General features: G+C 39.0%; 1 protein-coding gene across 9 annotated transcripts in view; it reads right to left on the reverse strand.

Moving 5' to 3' along the window:
* Positions 1-15,104, reverse strand: part of SDCBP (syndecan binding protein) — a 33,570-nt gene extending 18,466 nt beyond the window's left edge. For 2 of the 9 annotated variants that reach the window (XM_055286347.2, XM_055286345.2), the window contains exons 1-2: positions 14,966-15,076; positions 16-78 (exon numbers count right to left, since the gene is read on the reverse strand). In XM_055286347.2, coding sequence (XP_055142322.1) covers positions 16-66 — 51 coding nt within the window. In that variant the 5' untranslated portion in view covers positions 67-78; positions 14,966-15,076. Of the gene's footprint in view, positions 1-15; positions 82-6,791; positions 8,696-14,965 lie in introns of those variants that run through there. The other 7 variants (XM_055286344.2, XM_055286346.2, XM_055286348.2 and 4 more) reach the window with 7 other exon arrangements.
* Between the last annotated feature and the right edge of the window lie 6,277 nt (positions 15,105-21,381).

Here is a 21,381-nt window from a genome sequence, read left to right on the forward strand (position 1 = left end):
TTTAAACTATCATACCTGAATTACTTTGTCTACCTTCAAGTCTTCGAGAGATGGATAGAGAGACATTTTTGCAGGATTCTTCTAAAGAAAAAAAGAAAGTTTTATTACTCTGATGTCATAGAAATTGAAATAGTATACACAGCTAGCCACAGACACATAAACACGTAGAACTATTTAACGCAATAAAAAAATTTAAATTGCAAAACATATTAAAAAATAAGAATATATAGGCCATACTAAGTTAGCTGATACTTAATTACCAAACTACCTCTCCTCCCCTAATATTATTGTTGAACTATATCCATCACCGATTTTTAAAATTCAAGTAAAAGTCCCTTCATTTTACAAATTTAGAAAATCAAATAGAATAGTTATGTGACGTACTCCTAACTTACACAAGTACTTGCAACTTAGCCAGGACTAGGAAACTACCCTTAGTACAATGCCCTTGGGCACTACACAGCTACATTTCCTTCTAACAATAAAAGCCTAAAAGCAGATCATATGTAGTATCAATACATGAAACCTCTATTACTAAGAAAAATATATACACACATATATGTATACAGAAGAAACTGTATCAACTGCTAACAGATTTTTCTTCAGAAGACAGATGGTAAAGGAGTGAGGAGTAAGGGAAATTTTTACTTTTCATTTAAAATACTTCTATATTAAGTAGAAGTATGTTTAGTTATAAATTGCTTTTTGTAATAATTTATAACACAATTCTCTAAATGTATTATATGAATATATATTTTAAATTTTATTTAGCTGTTTTGAGATGAATACCTGATACTTTCACTCAACCCAATAAAACAGAATATATGCTAAACTGGTATACGGTTTAATGTAAGATTCTTGATTCAGGTATCAATTTATTACCTCCCATTTCCAAATGCACTTCTTATTGCTTTCTCTCCCAAAATGGAGCTGAGCTCTTTCACCATTGCTCTGTTACCAGCTGGCATGATGTTAAGCCTTGTCAGTAGAGGCAACTGTAGGTACATTGTAGGAGGAAGAGCTTTTCTCTTCATGGTTTCCAATGTACTACCTTAGCCAGACTCCTGCAAGGAGTAGTTTCACAAGCATGCAGAAGCTCACCCCAGCACTCTGTTGAGTAACTCTACAGCAGAATGCCACCACCAAGGAATCTCCCCGAGCAGCTTTCTCAACCCCTTCACGTGGCTTCTGCAGCAAATTCCAAGGTTCAGAATGCCAGAGGGAGAATAAGTTCCAGAAGCATGGTATCCGGCAACTTCACCATCTGCCAGTGACATCTGTCCCCTCTTCAACCAGACCTGAATCTCAGCCCCAGTATGGTTAACAGCCCTAGAGTTAGTGGCTACTTAAGTCTGCTCTTACAGTATTCTTCAAAGTTGTCTTTACTTCTTACAAGTCAATTTCTATTTCTTCAATCATGTTATAACTAATAATTCTGTGTATTAAACCTCCACTGTTAAAATCACTATATGGTCTCTGTCTCCTAGTTGGACAGTATGAGATAGTTTTTTTTTTTTAATTAATTCACACACTCTAAAATTCAGCCTTTCAAAGTATACAATGCAATGGTTTTTAGTATATTCACAGACTTCTACAATCATCTCCACTACCTATCTTCAAATATTTCCATCCTCCCCAAAAGAAAACTCATGCCTCCCCATTCTACCCTCCTCCCAGCTCCAGGCAACATACGCTTTCCCGCCTCTGGATTTACCTGCTCTGGATACTTAATCTAGAATCTTAGAATATGTGGCCTTCTGCATCTGGCTTCTTTCACATAGCATATGTTCAAGGTTCATCTGTGTTGGAGCATGTATCAGTATTTCATTCATTTTCATAGCGGAATAATATTCCATTGTATGAATACCACATTATATTTATGCTGTCACCAACTGATGACATTTGGGTTATTTGCACTTTTTGGCTATTATAAATAATGCTGTTAAAAATGCCAATCAGCATTTGCATTGTTAGCAAGTAATATGTAAGTTTATATACTTTTTTAATAAATGCATCTTTAATTCTCTTGGAATATAGCTAAGCATGGAACTGCTGGGTCATATGGTAACTCTAATACCATCCCCTTGATAATTACAGGATTCAACATATGAATGGAGGGACACAGTCACAAACATTCAGACCATATCATAGACCACTATCATATATGATTTACAAATACTTTTCTTATTCTGTAGATTGTATTTTCATTTTTCTCATAGTGCATTTTGCAATATGAGGTTTTTATTTTTATTTATTTATTTTTTTTTTTATTATACTTTAGGGTTTTAGGGTACATGTGCACAATGTTACATATGTATCCATGTGCCATGTTGATTTCCTGCACCCATTAACTCGTCATTTAGCATTAGGTGTATCTCCTAATGCTGTCCCTCCCCCCTCCCCCCACCCCACAACAGTCCCTGGAGCGTGATGTTCCCCTTCCTGTGTCCATGAGTTCTCATTGTTCAATTCCCACCTATGAGTGAGAACATGCGGTGTTTGGTTTTTTGTCCTTGCGATAGTTTACTGAGAATGATGTTTTCCAGTTTCATCCATGTCCCTACAAAGGACACGAACTCATCATTTTTTATGGCTGCATAGTATTCCATGGTGTATATGTGCCACATTTTCTTAATCCAGTCTATCGTTGTTGGACATTTGGGTTGGTTCCAACTCTTTGCTATTGTGAATAGTGCCGCAATAAACATACGTGTGCATGTGTCTTTATAGCAGCATGATTTATAGTCCTTTGGGTATATACCCAGTAATGGGATGGCTGGGTCAAATGGTATTTCTAGTTCTAGATCCCTGAGGAATCGCCACACTGACTTCCACAATGGTTGAACTAGTTTACAGTCCCACCAACAGTGTAAAAGTGTTCCTATTTCTCCACATCCTCTCCAGCACCTGTTGTTTCCTGATTTTTTAATGATGGCCATTCTAACTGGTGTGAGATGGTATCTCACTGTGGTTTTGATTTGCATTTCTCTGATGGCCAGTGATGAGGAGCATTTCTTCATGTGCTTTTTGGCTGCATGAATGTCTTCTTTTGAGAAGTGTCTGTTCATGTCCTCTGCCCACTTTTTGATGGGGTTGTTTGTTTTTTTCTTGTAAATTTGTTTGAGTTCATTGTAGATTCTGGATATTAGCCCTTTGTCAGATGAGTAGGTTGCAAAAATTTTCTCCCATTGTGTAGGTTGCCTGTTCACTCTGATGATAGTTTCTTTTGCTGTGCAGAAGCTCTTTAGTTTAATGAGATCCCATTTGTCGATTTTGGCTTTTGTTGCCATTGCTTTTGGTGTTTTAGACATGAAGTCCTTGCCCACGCCTATGTCCTGAATGGTATTGCCTAGGTTTTCTTGTAGGATTTTAATGGTTTTAGGTCTAACATATAAGTCTTTAATCCATCTTGAATTAATTTTTGTATAAGGTGTAAGGAAGGGATCCAGTTGCAGCTTTCTACATATGGCTAGCCAGTTTTCCCAGCACCATTTATTAAATAGGGAATCCTTTCCCCATTTCTTGTTTTTGTCAGGTTTGTCAAAGATCAGATAGTTGTAGCTATGCGGCATCATTTCTGAGGGCTCTGTTCTGTTCCATTGATCTATGTCTCTGTTGTGGTACCAGTACCATGCTGTTTTGGTTACTGTAGCCTTGTAGTATAGTTTAAAGTCAGGTAGCGTGATGCCTCCAGCTTTGTTCTTTTGGCTTAGGATTGGCTTGGTGATGCGGGCTCTTTTTTGGTTCCATATGAACTTTAAAGTAGTTTTTTCCAATTCTGTGAAGAAAGTCATTGGTAGCTTGATGGGGATGGCATTGAATCTATAAATTACCTTGGGCAGTATGGCCATTTTCACGATATTGATTCTTCCAACCATGAGCATGGAATGTTCTTCCATTTGTTTGTATCCTCTTTTATACATTTTTTTCAGCACCACACCACACCTATTCCAAAATTGACCACATAGTTGGAAGTAAAGCTCTTCTTAGCAAATGTAAAAGAACAGAGATTATAACAAACTGTCTCTCAGACCACAGTGCAATCAAACTAGAACTCAGGATTAAGAAACTCAGTCAAAACCGCTCAACTACATGGAAACTGAACAACCTGCTCCTGAATGACTATTGGGTACATAATGAAATGAAGGCAGAAATAAAGATGTTCTTTGAAACCAACGAGAACAAAGACACAACATACCAGAATCTCTGGGACACGTTCAAAGCAGTGTGTAGAGGGAAATTTATAGCACTAAATGCCCACAAGAGAAAGCAGGAAAGATCCAAAATTGACACCCTAACATCACAATTAAAAGAACTAGAAAAGCAAGAGCAAACACATTCAAAAGCTAGCAGAAGGCTAGAAATAACTAAAATCAGAGCAGAACTGAAGGAAATAGAGACACAAAAAACCCTTCAAAAAATTAATGAATCCAGGAGCTGGTTTTTTGAAAAGATCAACAAAATTGATGGACCGCTAGCAAGACTAATAAAGAAGAAAAGAGAGAAGAATCAAATAGATGCAATAAAAAACGAAAAAGGGGATATCACCACCGATCCCACAGAAATACAATCTACCATCAGAGAATACTACAAACACCTCTGTGCAAATAAACTAGAAAATCTAGAAGAAATGGATAAATTCCTCGACAAATACACCCTCCCAAGACTAAACCAGGAAGAAGTTGAATCTCTGAATAGACCAATAACAGGTTCTGAAATTGTGGCAATAATCAATAGCTTACCAACCAAAAAGAGTCCAGGACCTGATGGATTCACAGCTGAATTCTACCAGAGGTACAAAGAGGAACTGGTACCATTCCTTCTGAAACTATTCCAATCGATAGAAAAAGAGGGAATCCTCCCTAACACATTTTACGAAGCCAGCATCGTCCTGATACCAAAACCTGGCAGAGACATAACCAAAAAAGAGAATTTCAGACCAATATCCTTGATGAACATTGATGCAAAAATCCTCAATAAAATACTGGCAAACCGAATCCAGCAGCACATCAAAAAGCTTATCCACCATGATCAAGTGGGCTTCATCCCTGGGATGCAAGGCTGGTTCAACATACGCAAATCAATAAATGTAATCCAGCATATAAACAGAACCAAAGACAAAAACCACATGATTATCTCAATAGATGCAGAAAAGGCCTTTGACAAAATTCAACAACCCTTCATGCTAAAAACTCTCAATAAGTTAGGTATTGATGGGACGTATCTCAAAATAATAAGAGCTATCTACAACAAACCCACAGCCAATATCATACTGAATGGGCAAAAACTGGAAGCATTCCCTCTGAAAACTGGCACAAGACAGGGATGCCCTCTCTCACCGCTCCTATTCAACATAGTGCTGGAAGTTCTGGCCAGAGCAATCAGGCAGGAGAAGGAAATAAAGGGTATTCAATTAGGAAAAGAGGAAGTCAAATTGTCCCTGTTTGCAGATGACAGGATTGTATATCTAGAAAACCCCATTGTCTCAGCCCAAAATCTCCTTAAGCTGATTAGCAACTTCAGCAAAGTCTCAGGATACAAAATTAATGTACAAAAATCACAAGCATTCTTGTACACCAATAACAGACAAACAGAGAGCCAAATCATGAGTGAACTCCCATTCACAATTGCTTCAAAGAGAATAAAATACCTAGGAATCCAACTTACAAGGGATGTGAAGGACCTCTTCAAGGAGAACTACAAACCACTGCTCAATGAAATATGAGGTTTTTAATTCTGACGAGGTTGAATCTATATTTCTTCTTGGTTGCTTACGCTTTAGATATAACATCTAAGAACCTATTGCCCAACTCAAGGTTATGAAGACTTACCCTTATGTTTTCTTCTAAAAATGTTATGTCTTTAATTCCTGCATTTATATCTTTGATCTATTTTATGTTAATTTTGTACATGGTGTGTGGTATAGATCCATATTCATTATTATCCATGTGGAAACCCAGTTATTTCAGCACCACTTTTTGAAAATAACATTTTTGAATTGTCTTCGCACCATTATTGAAAATCAAGTGATCATAACTGTATGCACTTATTTCTGCAATCTCAATTCTATTTCACTGATCTATATGTCTATCCTTATACCAGTACCACACATTCTTGAGTACTGTACATTTGTATTAAGTTTTAAAATCAGTTAATGTGAATCCTCCCACTTTGTTCTTTTTCGAAATTGTTTTGGCTATTCTAAATCCCTATCAATTCAGTATCAGTTTTAGACTCAGTATATCCATTTCTGTAAAAAAATAAATAAAAGGTGTCCTTAAATCCGAAGTGAGTCTCTTATAAACTGGGTATAGCTGGCTCTTGGTTTTATTTTTGTTAATCCATTCATCCCCTCTATGTCTTTTGATTGGAGAATTTAGTACATTTAAAGTTATTACTGATAGGGAAGGACTTAGAATGACATTTTGTTAATTATTTTCTATCTTGAAACTTTTGTCCTTCCTTTCCTCTCTTGCCATCATGCTTTTTGTTTCATTGTTTTGTTTTTTTTAATAGATATGCTTTGATTCCTTATTTTTGTGTGTGTATTTTCTATAGGTATTTTCTTTGTGGTTACCATGGAGCTTACATAAAACATCTTCTAATAAACCTATTTTAAGCTGATTAACTTCAACTGCATACAATACTGCTTCTTCTCATCCATCCCCATACTGCATTACTGATGCTACAAATTTCATCTTTTATGTTGTGCATCTATTAATATTTTTATAGTTATAGGCACTTATACTTTTGTCTTAGACTTATATATCAGAAATAAGTGATTTACTCACCACCATTACAATAATATGCAGGTCTGTATTTGTCCATAGCTTTATCATTTAATTTTATATTTTCATGTTGAACATCCTTTTGTTTCCATTTAACAGACTCCCATTAGCGTTTAAGTCAGATATAGTGGTAATGAACTCTCTCAGATTTTGAGAATCTTATTTCTCTTTTACTTTTAAAGAAAAGTTTTGCCACATACAGTACTTTGCTGGCAGTTTTTCTTCCAGCAGTTTGACTATATCATCCCACTTCTTTCTGACCTGCAAGGTTTCTGCTAAGAAATCCACTTAGAGTCCCACAGAATCTCCTTTGTACATGACAAGTTATTCTTATCCTGCGGCTTTCAAAATTCTTTGACAATTTGAGCCGGGCGCGGTGGCTCACGCTTGTAATCCCAGCACTTTGGGAGGCCAAGGCAGGCGGATCACGAGGTCAGGAGATCGAGACCACGGTGAAACCCCGTCTCTACTAAAAATACAAAAAATTAGCCAGGCGTGGTGGCAGGTGCCTGTAGTCCCAGCTACTCAGGAGGCTGAGGCAGGAGAATGGTGTGAACCCGGGAGGCGGAGCTTGCAGTGAGCCGAGATCGCACCACTGCACTCCAGCCTGGGCGACAGAGCGAGACTCCATCTCAAAAAAAAGAAAAAAAATTATTTGACAATTTGATTACAGTGTGTTTCCATGTAGATGTCTTCGGATTTCTACTCTGGAGTCCATTGGGCTTCTTGAATCTGGATGTCCACTGCCTTCCTTCAATTTGGGAAGTTTTGGCCATTATTTCTTCAAATAAGCTTTTTGCTCCTTTCTCTTTCCAACATATGGAACTTCCATACAATCTACATTGATAAAATTGATGCTGTCCCATTAGTACTCTAGGCTGTCTTCATTCTTTTTTATTCTTTTTCTTTTTGCTTCTCTGACTGGATAATTTCAAATGACCTGGCTTCAAGTTCACTAATTCTTCTCCTTGAAAAACACTGCTGCTAAACTCCTCTAGTAAATCTTTCAATTTGGTCAAAGAAGCATATTGCATCTGTTACAATGTTTGTTTGGTTCCTTTTTACGTTTTCAATCTCTACGTTGATACCATTTTGTTCATGCAGCATTTTCCTTGGGTCACTGAACGTGTTTATGGTGGTTAGTCTGAATTCCTTCTGAGATAATGAAGATATCTGTTTCCTTAAAGTAGGTTCCTGGATATTTTGACCCTTTGATTGTGCTATGTTTCCCTATTTCTTTGTGTGTCTTTTAACATCATGTTGGGATCCAACCATCTGAAAAAATATCACCCCTCCCAGTCTTTGTGGACTGGCTCTGTACAGAGAAAGATCCTCACTGATCAGCCTGCCTAGAGATTCTGCATGCCTTTTGAACCTTTCCTGAAGATGCTTCTTCTCGACCAGTGTGTACAAATTCTCAAGATGAACTTGTTGGTTTCCTTTTTCAGGATCTCATAATCTTTTGCTCCCTGTGCTATCTGTCTGTGGTACTTCAGGTTCTCTGGAGCCGCTGCAAGCCACCCAGCTCTCTTGTTTTCAGAGGCCTCCAACCTGGTGCCCTTTCCTGCCAGTGGGCTTTTAGAGTATGTCCACTCCTGCCTGTGCTCCAAGTCAGGTGAAACAGAAGCCAGTCCCTTGGGGGTAGCTCTCTGAAGTGCTGGAATGCTGGACACATACTCCACTATTCTCTCCCCAACCCCTTTCACGGCACACCTAGGGACAGGCTGCTGAGCTGTATCATCCTCTGTCTGCCCTACCATAGGTCCTCTACAGCAGCAACAAGTCTTCCAGCTCTCTGTTGTTCTCAGTGGCTCCCGGGCACCTGGAATACACCAGCCCCTGTCAGCTTTCCAAGATAAGCAAGACAGAAGTCAGTCCCTCAGCCCACTGAAAAGGTGAAACACTGGACACACATTCCAACTCTTTTGTCTCCCCAAGGAGAAGCCAACAGTTGAGGATTTTCTCCTGCTGGTTTCATGCTGAGGGAGGGGGAGGGACCATGGTGAGTGCCTGCTAATCTAAACTGTCAACTTTGTTTTCAATGACCTTGCAACCTGGTGCCCTTTCCTGTCAGAACTTATATTCAGGCAAAATAAAAACCAGACCCTTGGGCAGACCTCTGAAAAATCTGAATGTCACACATATGTTTCAGTCTTCTCTTTCCCCCGCCAGGGAAAAACCAGGAGCCTGGAGTTTCCTCTTGCTCATGCCATGCTGAGCCAGAGGAATGAACTATGGTGAGCAAGTAGGATGGATTTTCCTACCATCTTCACTGCAGCTGGTTTACTGCTCACCTAGAATGCAGGAGCCTCTTAACTAGTTTCCGGATTTCTCACAAAGAGGTCTGGTGTGTGTATTGTTATTGAATCAGTATTTCTGTGGGGAGAAGAAGCATATGAGCTTTCTATTGCACCTTCTTGCTGCTATTACACATCTTTTATTTGTTTCTTTTCTAATTTCTCTGGCTATAATCTCCAGTACAATGGTGAAGTAGTGGCCTGGTACAGTCCTTAAGGGAAAAACAGAATCTGGGTTTGTGGGAAAAAAAAAAATCACATTCCTGAGAGAGCACTATCAAATATGGTTTAATTGTATTAATCCAGGACAACAAAGTGAATTATCTTCTTTGGGTTCAAAGGATCAATTTCCTAGCAGCCTTTCCCTAAACACAATTTTTTGCCTTATTTAAACTTTCAGCCATTCTATCAATATAAACAAAATGCATATGATATATAATATACAAAATGCAAAGCAAGTTGCAATATCAACAACCAAAATGCACTGAAAAGAATGTTACCTGACCATCTAATATTATTTCTATCTTTGGTTTCTTTTTTTGATTCTGTCACTGGCTAACTTCAAAATCCCACTGTTCTCATGAAAAATGAAGTGGTTTCCTAACTTTTCTCTCCATAGAAGTTTCTCTTCAAATAAATATTAACTGAAGTTGTCTGAACAACTCTTGAGTTAATTCACACACCAGGAACTCAAGCCTAGAAGAAAAATGGACTTTCAAAATTTTTTTTAAATAAGAAATATTACCGTAAGTTACATTTCTGAAAAAAGTAAGTTTCAGGTTTGCTTTAAGTGTATTGATCTTAATTAACTCTCACTATTTTTTAAATCACAAAGCATTCCTCAATTTTACTTTCTTGACCCATTTCATTAAATTTCTTTCCAAGTATTAAAACGTTGTAGCTGCAAACCACTGCTTATTTGCCACCCAGGTCACGTGCTTCCATGCCTGCATATTTTTGTAAAAGGTGCATTCTCTTCCAGGAATTCTTCCCAGGACTTCTCCACCAATCAAAATCCTAGTTAGCCTTCAGGCCTAGGTCAAGTGTCACTTCTTAAAAGAGGGTGACTTTGATGGCTTCAGTTGGATATTATTTGCTCCTCCCAACTCCTCTCAACTCTGCCTTAGATTATAGCTAGTATATGTTTATCTCTACTACTTAAAGGCAGGACTCGCATTTAATTTATTTACACAGCATAAATGCTTTTTCCTCATCCTCAAAGTATCAAATGTAGCTGGGCGCAGTGCCTGTAATCCCAACAGTTTGGGAGAACAAGGTAAGTGGATCACTTGAGCTTAGGAGTTTGCGACCAGCTTGGGCAACATGGAGAAACCCCATCTCTACAAAAAATATAAAAAACTAGCCAGGGACAGCGGCACATGCCTGTAGTCCCAGCTACTCGGGAGGCTGAGGTAGGAGGACCACATGAGCAAAGGAGGTTGAGGCTGCAGTGAGCTGTGGTCACACCACCACATTCTAACCTGGGTGGACAGACTGAGACTCTGTCTCACCAATAAAAAAAACTTTTTAAAAAGATACCGAATGTTAGTATTTTGACAAATGTCATCAAAACAACAGTAAATAAGATATCTTTAAACACTTATCGAAAAATCAAAATATTCTTAGGGCAAGTCTGTACTTTTGAACCTAGCAGTGTAAAAAGCCTTCCAGGAAAATGATAAATGCTTTATTTTTCTGAAGGGCTCCATTAAGTCACTTGTACATTATATTTAAATCTTTGACCTAATGGGAACTGTCAGAAACACAGCCCTTTTTCAAGAACCACAAAGCTACCTCTGGGAAATCCTTCTAATTGTGGCTGGAATTTTATAATGACCAATAATGAGGTTTAAGAGGATTCTGAAAGTAACTATTACATCAGTGTAAGAATCTCATTTTACCTTACTTGCAACTCTTATCAAACATTATTATTGTACAAACTAAAGAATTTTGTTTCTAGGCTTTCCTTCGAGCTGAGTAATCACTAAGAAGATAAAACTCCCATTACTCTTTAAGAGTTTGATCAAAACTTCCTGACCACCACAGCTTTTTTCCACTGGCCTAATTCCTTGGAAAGAAATGGTACTGCCCACATACCCTTTGACCAGGTTTGGCCCACACTACATTATTTGCAATCTCTGTGACTCACTTCATGCCTTATGAAAGGCCCCTAAACCCAATGTATCTCAGGCCTCAGAAATAACTCCCAAATAGTTTCTATTAAGAGATCTTTCAGTGGTTGGGATAGTTTCGGACTTCTTCAGAACACCAAAAGGCTATTTATATATATATATATATACACATGTATGTATGTATTTATATATTGTCTGCCTCAGTACCAAGTTTCCCACTTGTCCCTCAACCCCCTCAGGGCAATATCAGAGTAACCTCCTTGAAGTCTTTAAATATGTGTACAGAACAAAAGTACTCAACTTAAATACTGTATGTGATATTTTGGAATTCTAGTTTATTTGTTCTCTGGACACAATATTCTGATTAATGAAGTAGGAAACACTGGCAAAGATTTCCAAATAATATCACCTAGAATGGCAATACTCATCATTTTCTTAGTTATTAACCTCACCCCTTCCCAAACCACCAACTACAGCTGGCCTCCCTTAAAAATGACATGTGACTGTTTAAGGTGAAATAATGTTTATTTGCTTCTTTTAATCTAAGCTATTAAGACAGGAGTTCCCAACCCCCAGGCCATGGACCAGTACCAGTCGGTGGCCCATTGGGAACCAGGCCACCCACAGCAGGTGAGTGACGGGTGAGCCAGCATTACCACCTGAGCTCTAGCTCCTGTCAGATCAGTGGCAGCATTAGATTCTCATAGGAGCAGGAACCCTATTGTGAACTGCGCATGCAAGGGATCTAGGTTAAACGCTCCTCGTGAAATAGTTTCATCCTGAAGCCATCCACCTATTCCGTCCGTGGAAAACTGTCTTCCATGAAACCAGTCCCTGGTGCCAAAAATGTCGGGAACCGCTGTAGTAAAAACATCTTGGGATAATAAAAATTTAGGACGGCAGAATCGTTGATTTTTTAAAAAAATTACATGACAGTTGATAAGCAATTAGTTGAATTAAAAAATATTGCCTATTTCAACTACTCATATCTTCAAAACCAGGAAAATTTAGAGTAATAATCTGGATTTCTTTTGTTGAAGCAGTTATTAAAATTTCTAGTAAAGTTGTGTTTCATTATCTCTTCAATTTCACTTCTGCGAACTATTCATAAAATGACTGAAAAATGTAAAAATAAAAGTATCAGGCCAGGAACTGTATGGCTCATGCCTGTAATCCTAGCACTTTCAGAGGCTGAGACAGGAGGACTGCTTCAGCCCAGGAGTTCAAGACGAGCCTGAGCAACATAGCAAGATTTCGTCTCTTAAAAAAAATAAAAACTAAAAAATGAAAAAATAAAGTGTCCATTGGACCCAGACAGTAAGCACTCCAGATGGCTCATACATGAGGTCTAGAAACACAATTTGATATATCCTAAGCAGTCTTCCAGAGCAATGTTTCTCAATCTGGCTAATCATCAGAGCCAAATTACCCGAGGCTCTAGTTATTTTAAAAACAGCTTCCTGGGCAGACACAGATTTCATGGAAGGACTTAGGAACTCTTTTTAATAAGTATCCTGGGGGTTTCTGATGATCAGCCATTAAGAAGTATGTCCATATGAAGTCCACTCTAAGTAGAATAACTAATCCTTACCCATAGGATTCCATTTCTCACCTAGTGAACCGGCAAAAATCCAAAGTTTGACAACATTCTCTGACAGCAAGGCTTTGAGAAACACTCATATACTACTAATGGGAGTGTAAACTAGTACAATTACCATGGAGAGTGAGTTTGCAGTATCTTACCGAAATTCTAAATTCAGATACCCTCCAACTCTGCAGTATCACTTCAGGTCTCAAAACCTGAAGTGTAAAAATATATGTGCACAAAGGAAGCAACATATGTAAAAGTTTATTCACCGCAGCACTGACTGTAACAGCAAAAGACTTCAAAGCTATCTATGCTGATATTAGAAAAGCTCCAAAATATTATCACTAACTGGAAAAATAAGAGCAAAATGTGAAGAAGTATATAAAATGTTAACGTTTGTGTTAAAAGCAAGGAGGCAAATACAGCTTATATGTTTGCCTGTGTAGATATAAAATTTGCCTAGAAAACCTAAGAAATGTGAAAAAGTTGCCTGCCTGCCAGAAGGAGACTTGATACTATATATCTTTTTATGCTGCTTAAATTTTGAGACATGTGACTGTTCACCTACTCAAAAACAATACATTTACAAAAGATGTTGGCAGCACTTGAAAAGAAATTAATAAATGCTAACGTAACTATTGCTAAAAGTAGAAAGTATTTTAAAGTTATTTGGGGGCGCTTTTCTTTTTTAGAATCTCTTGGCATTTAATACCTATAAAAAGTTCCCAAATCTGGCAAAAACAGGGAAAATAGTTGTGTCACGCTCATTTTAAGAAACTCTTTAATTAAACAGTACATTTAACCGGCAACCATTAGCAAATTCTTCCCCTTTTGTTCATCTTTTTCCCCTTTTTACATCTTTTCCTATAATGCCCAAAACTAAAAGTTAATGTCTCCAAAGTTAAATTTAGTTTATAATGGAGTGACTATTTACTGACCATTTTAAAAGTCATTCTACTTCTTTTTATTCTGTGCCACAAACCACTTGATTTATAATATTTATGTGCCATTTAAGGCACAAATTTTATAGAATTAAGTTGGTAACACAGAAGACAAAAGGACGTATTTTCTACCGTTATCCCTCAATCTTAAGCAGGAAAATAAAAAGACTGAACAAATCTGAGTTTTAACTAATCATTTAGAAATCAATTTAATTTAAAAGGCCCGCAGTTTTAAATTTACCTTGTTTTTCAGGGTAAATTTCCTGCTTTAATCAACTATTTCTTTTTTAAAGAAGCGGATGTTAAGAGTTTGGTAAGCCGAGCGTACTTTCTAAGCAATGTACGTAATGGAAAAGGTAACCGTAAATGTGTATGTGGTTATACAGACTAGATAATCTACAAACTCCTTTCAAAAATGGACACATTAGAAGACTCCATGACTCAAAAATCACCACTTTGGTAAAAGTGAAAACTTTCCACATCCATATGCCCTCCCTTTCCCATTATTACAAGGAAATCCTGAAAGGAAGGCTCTGAGTCATCAGATCTCTGGGGTCAGATCTCAGGGGTATTTCCTTCTAAACACACCCTACTGGAAACGTTTCTCCCTCAGGTCCAACTTCTCCAGGAAAAAGCTCAAAGCAAACAACCTCTCCCCACCCCCTTCCAAAAAAAGTCAAGACTTCTCCCACTAAACAAACACTTCCTTCCTCCTTTCAAATCCAAGACTTTCCGAATAACCCAAAAGAAGGGTGATTAAATACAGCGCTAGAAACGCCGAGCACTGGGAGGAACCGTGGCCAGAGGCTCTTTCTTAACTTATCTCGAGATCTTATCGAGGAGAAAACAAGGATCGAGAGACGGTCCCAGGAAGAACCCCAGAGCTGGGGCGGGGGCTGCCGGCGTTCACCCGGCCGGGCCTCCGGGCTCTGCCAGTGCCAGCCCCAGCCCCAACCCCAGCTCCAGCCCGGGCAGGAACCCGAAACCCGCGGGGTCGCGGCAGGCAGAGCGCGCTGCTCCCGCAAACTTGCCCCCCAGCCAGCAGGGCGCAGGGAGGGGCGCGGAGCCCCCTGAGGAGAGGGCGTCGCCGCTGCCCCGCGAAAACGGCTGCGACCAGGATGCAGTCCGTGAAGTGGCCCGGGGACCGTCACGCCTCTCCCCAAGTCCCCGCGCCCGGGACCTGGCACCGGTGTCCCTCCTTCCCCCCTTGGCCTCTCACCTGGCCCACAAGGAACCGCTCGCCGCCGCCGCCTCCGGTCACTGGCACGGACTTCTGAGGCCCGAGGGTAAGAGAGCGGCGCGCGCCCGAGGACCGCCCCCGAGGCGCGTCATGGCACCGCCCCCGCCTTCAGCCCGCGCAGGCGCACGGCGCCGGGTCAGGTGATCCCGTCCCCAAGGTAACGGGGCGGTAGGGATAAAGAGGCCTGGGCGTGGGTCGTTCCTGCAGCTCCAGGTATCCGGCAAAGTAGGGCCGTCCATGCCGCCCGCTGTCCGCTGCCCAGCGGTTATGCTCCCAGTCTTCTCCGCTCTTCGGCAGTTCGTGCCCGCGGGCCCTGTGCCACCCACTCACTACTGAGTGTATCGCAGCTCACAGTCGCTTGGTTCTTGTCGCCCCCAATTCAAAGAGGTCTCAGGAGCGCGTGTTCCCTCTTGGGACGCCTTCGACTTCCACAACTGCTGCCCTAGTCTCACTCTCCGCTTGCTGTACCTCTCCACCATAGACTCAGAAACGTTCCTCTCACGACCCTGTCTCAACTCCTGCTTTATTTTTCTGTTGGAAATTTGGATGTTGGTGGTGGGGGGCGTATTACTCTGTCCACCTAAGCTAACATTCCTTCGCTGTTGAGAGTTATGTGTGGTGCTGCGCAAAAGTAATTGCTTCCCAGTACAAAAACATAACGATCATTTCTTGAGGGCTGATTTTGTGCCAGCCATAGCACTACGAACTTAATGTATAGTGTTATTGGTCTTCACATCAGTCTATGAAATAAAGACATCCCATTACAGACAAAGAAACTGAGGCACAGTTTACCCAAGAGTAATCATAGTTACCATGGAATACTGTAGAGTCCTTGACAAAATAGCATTTGCAAGCAGTTTATTTGTAGCTAAATTAGTGCCAGAATAATTTAATATGTGGCAAAACTAATAAAAATCTGAGTGTAAAAGAGGTGACAACTAAAGATGAAAACTTTGCCCTCAGTAAGGTTATAGTCAGGCTGATGAAATGGACATTTAAAAATAATTACAAGGTAGATTGGGAAGGAAGAAATAAAACTTTTTGCTTTCAGATGAGATGATTATCTAACATAGAAAATCCGGAAAAAATTGACACTCTTCGCCTAAAAAAACAGAATGAAAAGCAATTATAGCAAGTTTGCATGAACAAGTTTAAAACAGGCTCATTCTAAGCCAAAATGCTTGGGACCAGAAATGTTTCCAATTTTGGATTTTTTTTTTTGCTTTTGTAATATTTGCATTATATACTTATGGGTTTACCATCCCTACTCCAGAACTCAAAATGCTCCGGTGAGTATTTCCCTTGGTCCTCATGTCAGCACTCAAAAAGTTTCATATTTTAGAGTAGTTCATATTTTGGATTTCTGTACTAGGAATAGTCGACCTGCATACACGGTCTGTTGTTTTCTTATATACCAGCAATAAACAATTGGTATTTGAAATTAAAAACACAATAACCACTGACATTAGCACCAAAATAAAATGAAATATTTAGGTATAAATCTAACAAAATATGTAAAAGGTTTATACAGGAAAACTAGAAAGTTCTAATAAAAAAAAGTTCCAATGAAAAAAACTACAGAGTTCAAAGGAGATCTAAATAAATTTAAAGATATTCCATTTTCATGGATAGGAGTACTTGATATTTAACTGTCAGTTCTGCCTAACTTAATCTATAGATTTGATACAATCTCAATCAAAATCCCAGCAAGTTATTTTGTGGATATTAACTGATGCTAAAGTTTATATGGAAATATGAAAGACCCAGAAGAGCCAAACCATTACCAAAGGAGAGGAACAAAGTCGGAGGCCTAACAGTAGCTTAGTTCAGGCTGTTATAACAAAATGCCATAGATTGGGTGGCTTAAACAACAGAAATTTATTTCCCACATCTCTTAAGTCTGAGAAGCCCAAAATCAAGTTGCTGGCAGATCTGGAAATCTGGTGAGGGCTCACTTTTGGGTGTGCAGATGGCAGTCTTCCCACTGTATCCCCACATGGCAGAAAACGAGACAGATAAAGCAAATTCTCTTCTATCTATTCTTATTAGGGCATTCATTTCATTATGAGGGCTCAACTCTCATGAGCTAATTATCTCTCAAAAACCTTAGGTCTAAATACCATCACATGGGAGATTAAGCCTCAGCATATAAATTTTGGGGGGACACAAACATTCAGTCCATAGAAGTATTCAACTTTGAAATTTACTATAAAGCTATAGTAATCAAGAGAGCGTGGTATTGACAAAAGAATAGACAAATGGATCGATGGAACAGAATACAAGGCACAGAACTTGACCCAAACAGATACATTTAACAGATCCTTGGCAAAGTAGCAAAGGACAGTCTTCTCAATAAATGGTGCTGGAACAACTGGAATTCCACATGTAAAAAAAAAAATATTGAATGTAGACATAGGCTTAACACCCTTCACAAAAGTTAACTAAAAATGGATCATAGACTTAAATTTAAAAGCTGAACTATAAAACTTCCAGAAGATAACATAGGAGAAAATATAGGTGACCTCAGATTTGGCAAAAAGATTTCAGATGAAACAACAAAGCTCAATGGAAGAAAAAGTTGACAAATTGGGCTTTACTAGAATGAAAAACTTTTGCTTCGTAAAAGACAATGTCAAGAGAATGAGGAGACAAGCTACAACTGGGAGAAAATATTTGTATAAAACATGTCTGATAAAGAATTTGGGCCAAGTGCCGTGGCTCACATCTGTAATGCCAGCACTTCGGAAGGCTTGGGTGGGAGGAATGCTTGAGCCAAGGAGTTTGAAACCAGCCTACGCAACATAGTGAGACCCTACCTCTAAACAAAAAATAAAATTAGCTGGATGTGGTGGCAGACACCTGTAGTCCCGGCTGCTTGGGAGGCTGAGGTGGGAGGATCACTTGAGCCCAGGAGTTTGAGGCCAGCCTGGGCAACATAGTGGGACTCTATCTCTATTTTATTTAAAAAAAAATTGTATTCAAAATGCTCAAAGAACAGTTGAACCTCAACAATAATAAAACAAGCCAATTAAAAATTGGACAAAAGATCTGAACAGACATTTCACCAAAGAAGATGGATATGGCAAATAACTACGTAAAAAGAAGCCCAACATCATGTAACATTAGGGAATTGCAAATTAAAACATCAATGAGATACCACTATACACCTATTAGAATGGCTAAAATCCAAAATATTGACAATACCAAATGCCAACTAGAGTGAGAAACTGTCATTGCTGGTGGGAATGCAAAATGGTACAGCCACTTTGGAAGACAATTCAGAAGTTTCTTACAAAGCTAAACATAGTCTTGCCATATGAACCATGAATCATGTTCCTAGGTATTTACTCAAATTGGTTGAAAACTTATGTACACACAAAAGCTACACGTGAATATTTAAGGAGGCTTTATACATAATTGCCAAAAATTGGAAACAAACAAGATGTCTTTCAGTAGGTTAATGGAGAAACAAACTGTGGTACATCCATGCAACTGAATATTATTCAACAATAAAAAATGAGCTATCAAGCCTTAATAAGACACGGGAAAGTCAGTCACCTGTAGTCCCAGCCACTAGAGAGGCTGAGGCAGGAGGGTCACTTGAGCTTCAGAGTTCAAGGCTGCAGTCTATGAATAGACACTCCACTCCAGCCTGGATAGCACAGTGAGACCTCATTTCTAAATTTAAAAAAAAAAAGGAGATTGATAAGTGTATTTTTCTAAGTGAATAAGTCAGTCTAAAAAGACTACATATTGTATGGCTCCAACATTGTGACATTCTGGAAAAGGCAAAATTATAGAGACAGTAAAAAGATGAATGATTGCCAGGGGTTTGGGAGAGATGCAGATGGGTGAGTAGGTGAAGCACAGGGGATTTCTATGGTAGTGAAGCTATTCTGTATGATACTATAATGATTGATATGTAACATTATGCATTTGTCAAAAACCATAGGACAGTATGTGGTATAATAAATAATATACATAATATATATAAAATTATATATATACACGTGTGTGTGTGTGTGTGTGTGTGTGTGTGTGTATATATAGAAAGTCTTTGTCTCTTGTTCCTAGTGCAGAGATTCAAAAACCCTTGGAATACCCTTAGTGATAGGAATGTCTTTGTTTTGCTAATGAGGTAGTTCGTGTCAGGGGAGTGAGGAAGAGGGGCCTTAAAAAGCTTCAGGATAGGGGCTTGTCACCAGAAACACTGAGCATGTGATTAGGATTAGAACTACTGAAAAGAGTAACATGATTAGATTTGCATTTGAAATGATTACTCTGGTTACTGCTTGGAGGATAAATTGGATGTGGGAATAAGTCTGGGATGTGGGGAGTTGTACTAGGAGACTACTGCAGTCGTCCTGATGTGACAATTATATTGAAGATGGAAAAAATCAAAAATTTAAAAAAAGATTAGGATAAAGAATCAGGAAGACTTTGTGGATGGTGGGATGTGGATTAATTACAGGGACATGTCTAAAATGAGTACCAGGATTCTGGGATGAGGAAATATGTGGATGTTGGCACATTTGCTGAGATGGGGTTCACTAAGATGAGCAGATTTCGGAGATGGGAAGATTAGAAGATTGTCTTGGGATTTATTAAATTTGGAATAGCCTGTGAGTTACCAGTTGTGCTAGGCTGAATGATGCCCCCGCCAAAGATGTCCACATCCTAATCTGCAAAACTGTAAATATGTTACCTTATAGAGTAAAAGAAACTTTGAAGGTGTGATTAAATTAAGCATTTTGACATGAGGAAATAGTCCTGGATTATCAAGGTAGGCCTGATGTAATCATGAGAGTCCTTATAAGAGGGAAAGGTTGAAGGTTCAAAGTTGGTAGAATTAGATATAAGGAAGAAAGCAGAGATTGAAATGATGTGACCATGAGTCAAAGGACATCAGCAACCTCTAGAAGTTGGAAAAGATAAGCAACAGATTCTCCCCTAGAGCCTCCAAAAGAAACCAGCCCTGTCTGCACCTTGACAGAATCATCTTGGACTGTTGATCACCTATGTCTGCAGAAGAATGAAGACTTACTCCCTGGTGAAAGAAGGAAAAGGATGTGAAAATCTGTATATTGAATGATGAAAGCACTGACCATTTGTTTTTCATCTGCCTGTTGGCTTCAAGGACACTAATGGTCAGGTTTATACCCATCCCTTGCTCCTGCTCAGGCAGAAGATTGAAAGATGTCTCTCTGGAAAAACTGAGCAACTCAAGAAAAAAAGACTGAAAGATACTGACAGGTGGCCTCATCCCCCTATAATGAAGTCCCATCCTTGCCCTAAGTTATCTTTTTGTCCCCTCTTAAAAGTGAGCAGATACCCCAAGATTCCCCAAAATTTGAAAAAGCCTCTAGCATGAAAGGCAGAAGATAAAAGAAACATAAAAAAGAAGAAACAATGACACAGATGGTTAAAAATCTATTATGAATCTTTTTCAGAAAGATAAAGAAGATACTTAATTCATAAAAGAGGAACAGAGTAATATTTTAAAGGAAGATTCAAAATGTTATGTTTAAAAAAGATGTTTGAAATGAAAAAGTATTATGACAAAAATTTAAAAAATTTATATACTCCAGCTCTCTTCTGATTAAAAGAAAAATATTTATCGAAGGTGTGGGAGATAAAGTCAAATAAATCTTCCAGAAATGAGAATGAAAAAGATAATAAATTTAAGAGAAAAAAATAAGATAATGGATTGATCCAGGAAGTTTAGTGTCCAAATACTAGAAATACCTGAAAGAGCATATGGAAAGGAAGAAATTATCAAACGAATGCACAAACAGTACCAGAGCTGGATAACACGTGTCTCCAGATTAATAGAATGCACTAATTACCCACAACAATTAACTGTAAGAAAGACTCAAGGCCCGGCGCGGTGGCTCACGCTTGTAATCCCAGCGTAATCCCCTCCCACTTTGGGAGGCCGAGGCGGGTGGATCACGAGGTCAGGAGATCGAGACCACGGTGAAACCCCGTCTCTACTAAAAATACAAAAAAATTACCCGGGCGTGGTGGCGGGCGCCTGTAGTCCCAGCTACTCGGAGAGGCTGAGGCAGGAGAATGGCGTGAACCCGGGAGGCGGAGCTTACAGTGAGCCGAGACTGCGCCACTGCACTCCTGCCTGGGTGACAGAGCGAGACTCCGTCAAAAAAAAAAAAAAAAAAAGACTCACACAATAACACATCATTGTGATATTTTAGAATATGACAGAAAAGAGAGAACCCTAAAAGTTCCCAGATAGAAGAAACAGGTACATACCCATGATTGGAAATCTTAATGGCATTGGGTTTCTCAACAGAAATGCTTGAAGCTGGTGGATAATGGAGCAATGCCTTCTGAATTATAAGAGAAAGTTATTTCTAACCTAGAAGTCTAAACTGAGC

This window comes from Symphalangus syndactylus, chromosome 7 (assembly GCF_028878055.3).
Source record: "Symphalangus syndactylus isolate Jambi chromosome 7, NHGRI_mSymSyn1-v2.1_pri, whole genome shotgun sequence".
NCBI lineage: Eukaryota > Metazoa > Chordata > Mammalia > Primates > Hylobatidae > Symphalangus > Symphalangus syndactylus.